Below are 12,227 nucleotides of genomic sequence, written 5' to 3'. Positions count from 1 at the left end.
GAAAATGAAATTGATGATTGTGAACCATTTGATAATGAGATGGAGCCGGATGTTATTGTTAATAATCCAATGGTTAAACCAATTTCAATTTATCCATCTACTGAAGGTAACATCTGAAAATTAAATTTGTCAATAATTTTTTATTTGTTTAAAATAAATTGTTGAAATTGATTTTATTGAAATTACGAAACTCATTATTATTAAAATAGGTGGAAGTCAATTTTGGGGTAATTTACCGCACTACACTAACATCAATTGGAATCATCCAAATGAAGAAGATATCTCAGGGATGGATCTGCGTAATACTTGGTCAATTGGCCAAGATATATATGTGGAGTCGGAGTTTGAGAATAAAGATGCGGTTAAAAATGCAGTAAAGCAAAATGCAATGAGAATGCATCAAAGTTTTTATGTGGTTGAGTCGAAAAAAACCAAGTTGGTTGTTAGATGTCTGTGACACCCTTACTACCCCAACATATATATTGTAGTAATAGAAACTTATAAATAAAATTTTCAATTTTGGTAAAAGGGTTCACATGAGAATCTTCAAAATTATCCTTCAATAACCACAATAATAAAAATGAAACGCAAAAGTTTTCAAATTGTTTTCAAAAATAACATTTACAATTCCAAATCCATATAAAAACCTATATTCTAGAAATCCTTTGCCCAGATATCACAATATTAGAGCATCCCGACAATTCAACCGTTGACATTCTAGATACCACTCGTAGCCAGATCTTCCTCACCTAAAACATCCACAATTTGTACGGTGAGAAAAGAAAACATTCATATGTAAAGTACATAAAAACACATAATAATGTAATCTCATTACATTAGGAAATATTTACAAGCATTTCTATATATCATAACTCTATCAATCATGCATCGTTTTCACTTCATAATTCGAAATCACACCCATTCATCTCAAATCTTGTAATTTATCATTTTCACATTCATAATTCACACAATTTTACAATTAACACTATACCAAGGCCACGCCACAACTGACATAAGTGACACGGGTTAATTGCCTCACTCATCCCATACCATGCCAGGGTCATGCCCTCCCTGTAGCATCACTTACCCAGGGATCGTGTCATCCCTGGTCATTGATGTGAGGAACCACAATCACATAACAATTCACACAATCTCTTACAATTAACCTTGTGCCACGGCTACCATATTTAACATAAGTGATACGTGTTAACTGTCTTACTCATCCCACACCATGTCAGGATCACGCCCTCCCTGTAGCATCACTTACCCAGGGGCCGTGCCATCCCTAGTCATTAGTGTGATGAACCACAATCATAATCATATTCACATCCATACAACATCTCATCTCATAACTCAATTCCATACACACATAAAATAGGTCCAAAATAATGGGTTTCATATATATCAAGCAATTCACATCTAAATCATCAATTTTTATCAAATAATATAACAATGATATTAATAAATCAATATAATAATCAATAGAATTAACAATTTAATATAATTTCAACATAAACAGGAAAACCCCCAATTGTTTCAAAACTTAGCTCATAGACACTTTTCTACAATTTCGTTCTCTCTCCCACATCATCATTCTTACAATTTCAATATATATTTCTAATCCTCAACACATACGGAATCTAATGGTATAATTAATTCCTCAAACAGAAATAATCCAATTTTTCCAAAACCTCACCTACAGACACTTTTCTATAATTTCGTTCTCTCTCTTAGAGCATCATTTTTACAAACAAATCATATATTTGTTGTCCTAAATATATACAGAATCAAATAATGCCAATAATTCTTCAAACAGAAATAATTATAAAATTACTCATAATCCTAAGGCTCTTCTTCTACCCAATTCCCTCATGTAACTCCACATATAAATAATCACTTTTTCCCCCGTACCTGGATATGTAGAAGCTGAATCTAGATATGTAGAAGTTAAATCTACACTAGATCTGGTTGATCTCCCTCGCTGGGTTCCCCTCGGTCTAAAGCAGAAAGTAGAGGAAAGAAGAGAGAGAGCAGAAGAAAAGAAATCAGAAATGAGAGGTGTGCTTTTTGGGAGTGGCAAACAACTCTATTTATAGGCTTTCTACACCGGAACGACCCGTTCCAAATCCAGAATGGCCCGTTCCGGACCCTTAAAACATGGCTAAAAATCACATCTAGAACGGCCCGTTCCAAAACCAGAACGGTCCTTTCTGGTGTGCATTAATTACTCACAACAGCCATAATTTTAATAACGCCCCATTCCAAGCTCATTCCCATTTAGGGTTAAAGGCAAAATTAATAGTCCGGAACGACCCGTTCTAATTTGAGAACGGCGCGTTCTGGGCTACTAACTCACACTTTCACTAGTAGTTTGGAACGACCCGTTCCGATTTTGGAACAGCCCATTCCAAGCTATTAAATCACCCATATCACCTTTATAAATTTACCAAAATACCCTCAATTAAAATAAATAAATAAAAAGTGAAATAAAAACTGGGGTGTTACAATGTCCAAATGCACATGATGGATGTGGATGGTACCATTGAGTCAAAGAATACTGATAAGTGGAAAGTGACTCCGTGGGGTGGACGTCATACGTGTTTGAACATGTCTTTGTCACAAGATCATGCTAAGTTAGATTCTGAGTTAATTACATCATTTATACAACGTAAGTTCTGCAAAGTTTATAGTTTATATTAATAATAATTTATCTTACTGATTACTAATATTTAATATTTAGGAATGGTTAACTAAGATCCAACAATCAAGATTAGCCTTATCCAAGAGAAAATAACATCTCAAATTGAGTTTAAAATATCTTATAGAAAGGCTTGGATGGCGAAACAAAAAGCAATTGTTAACATTTTTGGAGATTGGGAAGAATCGTATGCTTATTTACCTCGATGGCTCTAATACATGAAAGAAATTGCTCCAGGGTCATTTTATGATCTATGTCATGATGAGTTTTTTGTTGGTAATCATTGTGATCATGGTTACCGTCAATTTCACAGATTATTTTGGACATTCAAGCCGTGTTGTGATGTCTTTAATTTTTGTAAACCCTTGATACAAGTTGATGGCACTCATCTATATGGCAAGTACCGAGGTACATTGCTTATTGCTACAACACAAGATGGTAATAACAACGTTCTTCCTCTTGCATTTACTATGGTTGAAGGAGAAACATTACTTGCATGGTCTTGGTTCTTGTCTCATTTGCTGTTACATGTTACAAATAAAGAAGGAATATGTTTAATATCTGATCGACATCGTAGCATTAAATCGGCCATTTTACAATGAGGCAATTGGTTAGAGACTGCCAAATACATATCACAAGTACTGCACTAGGCACATTGCAAGTAATTTTAATACTCAATTAAAGGATGTGAAACTAAAACAAAAGCTTGTGAAGTTAGGTACGTATTGTTATTTTAAATTTTTGAATCATTTCAAAATTTTTATTATGCATTATTTATAATTTGTATGTAGGGTATATACCGTGTAAACACATTTTTTATCGCAATTTGCAAAAGTTTTGTGAATCTAGCCCTGATGTTGAAAGGTGGATAGGAGGGATATCAAAAGACAAATGGAGCATGACATATGATGCAGATGGTCGAAGATATGGTCACATGACAACAAATTTGTCTGAATGTGTTAACAAGAATTTAAAGGATTGTAAAAATCTCCCTATCACTGCATTAGTTCGGTCGACTTATACCAGGTGTGTTGAGTATTTTAGTAATTATGGTAGTCGTGCTTTAGCCGATGTTTCATCTGGAAAAGTTTTCGTTTCAAAGTTGGTTGAAGCTTTGCAAAAAAATCAAGAAGAGGCTTGTTCCCACCAAGTTTGTAGATATGACATTCAATCTTCAAAATTTGAGGTTGAAGAGACATTTGATCCAATAACACAAACAGGAGGGATAAAATGGGTAGTAAATTTAAAGGAATGATACTATCAATGTAGAAAGTTTACAACATTTCATTATCCTTGTTCTCATGTTATAACTGTATGTGGTATTGTTAGCATTGATTACTACCAGTTTATAGATCTTGTTTATACCAATGATTATGTTTTAAAAGCGTACTCTGGTCCGTGGGAACCAATAAAAAATGAAGACTTAATCCCTCCGAATAATGAGGATTGGATACTTGTCCTAGATCCAACATCTGTGCGCGGGAAAGGGAGAGCAAAATCCACAAGAATTAGAAACGAAATGGATTGGGTTGAAAGCTCACAACGACAACCAAAATATAGCATATGCAAACAAGAAGGTCACAACAGGCGCAATTGTCCGTCTAAGTCTAATAATCAGTCTATAAGTTTTGAGGATGTTTAGCATTTTTTAAAGATAATATAATTACTAATGTGTATTCATGATGGACATTGTAAAAGATAATGTAATTATTATTGTCTATTCATAATTATACAATGCTTATTGATCATCGTCTTCCTGATATTCCTCATAATCTTCTGCTTGTCGCTGGTCGTCATGGTGATGCCCTCTAACAATACCAGGAATTAGAATACACCGTCGTGGTCTTTCCCTTGCAGCCCTTTGAGGATTTCTTCGAACACGTAATTGTTCTGGCTGTGATGGTGGATGACTAGCCTCCGCAGAAAATTATGGATGCAAATCAACACCTGCAACGTCAAATTTAACACATTATAAATATTCATAATAATTATAAGAAGAAAAGAATAACAAAATACTAAAATATGATATAATCATGATCATATGGAATATAAAAAGGTGCTTCCTAACTCTGTTGTGTGGCATCCTGTGGTAGACTTGGTTGTGGAGTTAGTAAAGGGGATTCTCCAAAAATATGATCCATCATTTCTGATGATATAACGGGTTTCGGTGATGAGTCTAAACCAAGTGACTCACAGATATGTGTTGTTGTCATCGAAACTGATGTCTCAAAACCTGGTGGGCGTGGTGGTGTGTACCAATATGTATATTGGGATTACGATGGATAATTGGGCTCTTGAGAAGGAATATAATATAACCCTGCTGCTCTGTCTAGCAAATAGGGTACATGTGATCCATCGCCTCAATTTCCGTTCTTCGTCGAGATAATCTTGCAGCCTCCCTAGACTGTGGAGGAACATTGAAAGTCCCCAAGTCATATGAATCAGAGGGAGGGGGTGCTTCCTCAGCTAGCTCAACGAAGCATGCAACATAGTCATCAGATATCGATAATAATCAATTAGTTTGCTCTATGACTAATTCCACTGAAAAGTCTGCGCTGCCATGAGGAGATGTCAAGTATGCCAAGCATTCTGTTACGTCTCCCTACATATAGAAGAAATCATATAAGTTTATAACTTTATAATTTAACAAAATAATATATTAAAATAAGAGTTGTAATATGCACATACCATAATTGAGTCTTTAACTTCATCGGGATCAATGTACAACTTCCCCTTTATGCGATACCACCTCATGTATTCAGAATTTGGACCAAATAGTCCAACCTGTGGAGGAGTAGGTGTAAAGTGGTATGCATATCGATTGGCCCAATGCTCAAGTGTTGGACTTAATATTGTAGTCCAATCATCATTAGTCTTTCCCCGCAGGGTCAACGCATGCACATGAGCAGGAGTCATTGGAGGATTTGGAATTGGTTGTTAGCAACCATATTGCCTTATCACCCTATCTGGCTGATGCCATTCACAAATACACAGAGAAAGTAACGGGATTACAGAATCCCAAATACAAATCCCTTGTGTGCAGTCCTCGGGCATATGTTCAAAAGGCAGATATGGTTGCTAAATAATCTGTAAATACAATTTTTTAATTAGTTTATATTAAAATACTAATAAGTTAGATAATGAATTTTTAAAACCCCTAAAATTTGAATTACTTACATATTTTCTTGTCAAACGGTCAAAGAATTTGCGATAAAATTTAATATCATCGCTCATACTTATTTTAGTGGCTATGTTGGACCACTTGAAATCAAAATGTAAACAATTAAATTCTCTAAAATTTATTGAATAATTATATAAATGTTAATATTTAAATTTGATCATACCTTAAACCAATAGGACTGCCTGGAAGAATAGGTGGGAATGGTGAAGAGAGAATGCTTGGGAATCGTTCCCATGCACAAAACTGCAATAAAAGTGTAAACCCACCACAACTAGGCGTTTTGTAATCAGTAGAGGTGCATAAATTGCGATACAAACATCCAAGCACAATTGCACCCCATGCATATGTCTTAATAGTTTGAAAGTCACCTAAAAACGCCAACTACCTTAATGAGACATAGCTTGAAGATCTATTAGGAACAAGAAGTTCTCCTAGAAAACGTAGTATCCAAGCTCTAGCATAAAGAAGCAACTGATGTAGATCATTCATGTCATCTGCAATGTCATTAAAGTTTGTTGCCAACCAAGATAACTTAACGCGATGTCCTTTAATTTATGACTGAGGTGGAACAACCCCTAAAAAATCATGAGCTGCATAAAATAAAACAAATTCTTTACCGATTATTAATATTATAAAAAACAATTAGTCTAACAAAAAAATTAACTTAAAGTAAAGTTATTTTAGTACCTAATCCCAATATATTAGCACTACCTCAAGTTAACACTGGTTCACCGTCAATTGGAAGACCAACAAGCATACCAACATCTTGAAGAGTAATTGTGCATTCTCCAAATGACATGTGAAATGTGTGTGTTTCTGGTCTCCATCGTTCTACCAAAGCAGTTAACAAATCAGGACTAACTTTGATATAACTCAAACGAGCAATCCATCCAAATCCTGCTTGGTCTAATAATGGAACTATTTGATGTGAAACTCCCTCAATTCCATTGCACGTTGGAGCAGCACATCGTGCTATTAATCTCTTATCATCTTCTCTATTTCAAACATGTTGTGAAACATGTATATTTTGCAATGTCAATAAATCATCCTTAATGGGTCCACATGTCACACGCATAGCTGTAGAAGATGATGTCATTTATAACAAAATATAACAACACATTATTTCATACATTATATAAAATATAAATAAACTAATATAAAAAATTGTAATATAACACAAACAACCTTAAAACAAATTATATATATAATTAAAAACTATATAAATATAACTAAATTATACAGAATCAAATTAAAAATTAAACAATTTAAATAAATTTATATCTTAAATAAATAAATGAAAATGATATAGCCTATAACAACTTTAGAATCATTATAGGAAAAAAAATATAACTAAATAAATTACATAGAATTAAATTAAGTAAATTTAAAATTTAAATAAATATTTTTTAAAATAAATTATTTAAAATGGTATAGCCTATAGCGACTTCTCAATCATTACAAAAAAAAAATACTTATAACTAAATAATTACACAGAATCAAATTAAATCAATTTTAAATTTAAATAAATTTATTTTTTAAATAATTTTTTTGAATACAGTTATTTGTTAAATTAATTTATAACGAGTTAAAAATCATTACAGAAAATTAAAAACATTATATAAATATAACTAAATTATATAGAATCAATTTAAAAAACAAACAATTTAAATTAATTTATATATTAAATAAATAAATCAAAATGATATAACCTATAACAACTTTAGAATTATTACAGAAAAAAATATAAATATAATTATATAATTTACACAGAATTAAATTCAATAAATTTAAAATTTAAAAGAAATATTTTTTTAAAATAAATTATTTAAAATGGTATGGGCTACAGTGACTTCACAATAAAAAAAAAACTTATAATTAAATAATTACACAGAATCAAATTATAAAATCTAAAATTTAAATAAAGTCAGTTTTTATATAATTTATTTAAAATGATATAGCTCATAACGACTTTAAAATAATTACAGAAAAAATTATATAATATAACTAATTAAATTACACAAACTAAAAAATTAAATATAATTAATTAAATTACAGAAACTAGAAAAATAGAAAATACCTCAAACAGAAAATACCTCTGTAGATATCAAAAAAACAGAAATAACCTGAAATAATTAAAATATATAAAAGTTACAAACAATTTAAAAATAACAAAATAAATTATAATTAAATTGAACACAGAAAAATAAAATAGCTTACTGATTATGATGATTCTCGGAGGCTTGGGTGAAAGGAAATGGGGACCAGCAGGTTAAAATCCCTTATATAAGGGTAAATTTTTTTTATTTAATTTTACTGTTTAACGTCACGTGTCAAATTATTATTGATTAATTCCGCGATAATTTGACACGTGGCTAACATCATCAATTATTTTCAACCACCACTAGTGTCGCTATGAGCTATAGCGATACAGTATCGCTATAGGTCATAGCGCCACTATTTTTGACGTTTTATTTTTTTTAAATTAATAACTAAATTAATTTTTTCTACATTATAATTTATTTTATGAAATTCATATAAATCTATATTTATATATTTATGTTTTCTGTTTTTTCTTTATGTTATATATATATTTTTTATGTATTTTAATTTTTAAATAAGTGGCGCTATGGGCTATAGCGACATAGTGCCGCTATAGACCATAGCACCACTATTTTTGACGTTTTATTTTTTTAAAATTATTAACTAAATTATATTTGACCATATTTTAATTTATTTTATGAATTTCATTAACTATGTCTCTTAAAACATTAACTATGTCTCCTAGAGATAAAACTACCTTGTTAATTTACAACCTAGAAAAAATTAATGCTCTAGTCCCAATTATCTTAAAACATGACGAGATTACTAATGGACTTAAATAGAGATTAGAAGATCTCTTATCTCCATAAATCCCTAAGAATCATAAGTTAGAAAACATTGCAGAATACTAATTAGGAGCAATTGAAGTTTCCTTTGCTCCTTTTAGAATAATTAATTTTTCAAGATTATCTTATTACCATAGTGCTAGATCTCCCTTAAAAATACCTAGATCTAGTGTTTCTGTTAACTAAGGGTTATCCTTGAAAGGCATGACCTCAGCTCCATCCATACCAACTCTTGAATATAAGATTAAAAAAATTAAAAATCAAAATTCTTCAACTTTTTCAGAATTCAGTCAATCGAACATGATTAAAGCTTTTCAAATTGATAAAGATGTTTTTGAAGAAAGAATTTATTGATGAAAAAGATAAAGAAAAATGTGGATGATTTTTTAAAACATTTTCACAAGAACTTGGTAATTTTCAAAAATGTTACTATGAAGAATTAGAAGTATATGCAAAACTATACCTTATTTTGAATGGTTTGGACAAAAATGTTTGAATAAGTTGAGTATTAATATTTTGAAAACTTCAAAGTAAATTTGGAAAACTCCGAAAGAGGAAGTTATACGTATAATTTCCCATTTGGAAGAAATAAAATTTCATAATATAGAAAATAAAGAAGTTATAGCTTTGTCTTTCAAAATAATTTCTAAAAACGAGAAGATAAAATCAAATTAAAAGACATTCAAAATACACATTCATAGCTTAATTACACAAATTCTTTGCTACATCAAGTTGCTAATGAAGTTGTTAATAATAATAAATAAGAGATTAAACAAGATTTTTCTAAAAATCTTGAAAACTTAAAACTTGGAAAAGAAATTGAATTTGTTTTTACAAGAAATCAATTAAAAAAAACTTGATAAGTTAAATATCTCTAAGGTTAATACCATTCAAGAAGACCTTAGTGAAGAAATGGAAACTGCAACCATAGGTCAATTATAAGGACAATTCAATGACAACATGTATAAGATAGCTCATGAAAGAAGACATATGTTTACCCCTCAACCTACTACTAGAAACTTTTATAAAAGGTCAACCTTTTCCAAATATCTAGTTTGAAGAATGTGAATTAGATAATCCCATTTATTTAGGAGGAGCAAGAATTATATAATGGAACATAAATGACTTTACCGACCATCAAATCAATAGAAAAACCAATGAAATGACTATGGCAACCTCAACCAATAGAATTAAGAATACCACGGACATTAACGTTAAGCTCATAATTTCAAGATTTACCAATGTTCTTAAAAGATGGTGGAATCATTACGTGACCACTGAATGATGCTTCTATATTACCACTTATGTAAAAATAGATAGAGAAACCCAAATATCCATAATGGTAGATATAAATATTTCATTCAAGCTATTATCCAGAATTTCATTGGAGATACGAATATTTTCAAGAAAGAAATCCCATCTTGTTACATAACCTAAAAAGCCTAACCCTAAAATTTGAGGTGGTATAGTGATAATTTCATGGTTATGGTTCTCACTTGTAAGGATTGCAAGCAACTATTTTGGAAAGAAAAATTCATGGTAAGACTCCCCCAAGTTTATTTTCAACAAGATTAAGAAGAGAATTCAATAAGAATACCCCCAATACGGCCCTAGCAAAATTAACCAATGGTAGAATTATATCCTTAATAGAAAACACAAAAATTTTCATCTATAATAACATGAAAGTTGAGAATAGTTATGAAGTGTCAAGCTTAAGGAATTACGGAATTATGAAACTTTTGTGCGTAATATGATTATGAGAAACCTAACCCTCCTTTTATTGATAAGAGAAAAAGCCTTAAAAAGTCCAACCCTAATTACATTAAGTCCTCAAGATTCTAAAAAAAAAAATAGTATAAAAAACCTTGAAAGAAGCCTTACAAAAAGAGTAATAAAACTTCTAATTTACTATGTTTCAAGTGTGGACATTCTAGCCATATGAATAAAAATTGACAAGTTAGAGAAAAGATTAATAATTTAAATGAGTAATGAGTTGATAGAACAAATTGCAAAACTCATGATTGAAGATTCTTCTTATTGGAATGGTGAATTTAAAGATGTTATCAATCTTTTGAATACCTTGAGTGAAGAAAAAAAGTTATGTGAATGTTCAAATAAAGAAAATTGTGAACGTTCATATAAATTTTTTGATTAAGTTTAGTACTAAATTAGCTCTTGAAATGGTTGAAAACATTCCAGATGAAGAAAAGTACAAGTTTCTAACAAATATCAAACACATGTTATTCAAAGAAGAATAATCATCTTCCACTAAAGTTGCATTAAAAATTGAAAATAGTTTTCATAAAACTTTAACCGATTTAGTTGGTTCTGGAGGATATTTGAATTGCATTCGAGAAGGATTAATTCCAACTCAATTTTATGAAAAAACCTTAGAAAAGCTTTTTACGACTAATAATTCCAATATGAAAATGTTATTTAAGTTTTCTAATGCCAATATATACAATAAGGGAATTTGTTATAAAAAAAAACAATTTTACTTTGATAATTTGAACAAATCATTTTAAGAACTAAAGATAACCTCTTGAGTTCATAAGACCAAGAAGATACAAAGAGATAAAAAATGTAAAACCAATTTTTCTTATCAGAATTTCTTATAAACAAAATCAAATTGCTATATTACAACAAGAAATACTATATGAAAAAATAGAAAAACAATTGCAAGATCCCGTAGTAATTAAGAAATTGAACAAGTTTTTCCAAAAGATGTTTGCCCTGAAACACCAAATGATTTTTGGAACAAAAATCCATTTACAGTTAGTCTATTTTGAGAGAGACTTTCATGAAAGTCAAATATCTACTAAGGCCATACCGGTGCAAATATCTTCAGTCATGGCTAATTTCACCAAGTAAAGGAGGGTAAAGATAATAAAATAAGTACTTTCTCCACCCAAAGCATATATAAAGAGGTGCCACCTATCTGTCCCCTTGTGCACGTCCTGCTCCACGTGGCAATTTCTTCGAAGATGCTGCCACAAAATTCAATTCAACAACTCATTAGATCAATTGAATTGAAGTTCATTACAACTGCACTTTTTTCCACTTATTGTTGAATTTACTGATTTTACATTTTCAATGAATTAACTCATGGTATAACAATGACCCTTACCAGCAGTCTAATTATGAAAGGGATATATAATGAAACGAGAAACACTACATCCTACCACAATATGCTCCTATTAATCTTCCTATTATCTTCTAAAGCATTAAATGAAACATAAAACCAAAGACAAGAAAACAAACATACCACTCATTGCAATATAACAGAATACAGCGGTCTAGAATTGAATAAAGTAAAAAGGTAAAAAAAAATCCACTTCATAAATTGGAAGTTTAACAATTATGCTTAAATACGGTTTTAGTTCCTCAAATTTAAAATTAATTCTTTTAAATCACGTAATTTTAAAAAAATCTTTTTTAATCTCTACACTCAAATTTTGTTAAA

General features: G+C 30.5%; 1 protein-coding gene and 1 long non-coding RNA gene across 3 annotated transcripts in view; both read right to left on the bottom strand.

Moving 5' to 3' along the window:
• Positions 1-2,501: 2,501 nt before the first annotated feature.
• On the bottom strand, positions 2,502-7,076 carry LOC145958835 (uncharacterized). The gene is made up of 3 exons (XR_014434394.1): positions 5,387-7,076; positions 4,767-5,300; positions 2,502-4,645 (listed from the first exon to the last, which is right to left on the bottom strand). It is a non-coding gene; the product is annotated as an uncharacterized LOC145958835 (long non-coding RNA).
• A 4,263-nt stretch (positions 7,077-11,339) lies between these two features.
• The window catches only part of LOC109807632 (pre-mRNA-splicing factor ATP-dependent RNA helicase DEAH1), a 39,065-nt gene continuing 38,177 nt past the window's right edge, over positions 11,340-12,227 (bottom strand). For both annotated transcript variants that reach the window (XM_083076753.1, XM_083076754.1), the window contains one exon: positions 11,340-11,751. In XM_083076753.1, coding sequence (XP_082932879.1) covers positions 11,699-11,751 — 53 coding nt within the window. In that variant the 3' untranslated portion in view covers positions 11,340-11,698. The remainder of the gene's footprint in view (positions 11,752-12,227) is intronic.

This window comes from Cajanus cajan, chromosome 6 (assembly GCF_000230855.2).
Source record: "Cajanus cajan strain Asha chromosome 6, NIPB_CcT2T_4, whole genome shotgun sequence".
NCBI classification, from domain to species: domain Eukaryota; kingdom Viridiplantae; phylum Streptophyta; class Magnoliopsida; order Fabales; family Fabaceae; genus Cajanus; species Cajanus cajan.
This window is presented reverse-complemented; position numbering and strand designations above follow the sequence as displayed.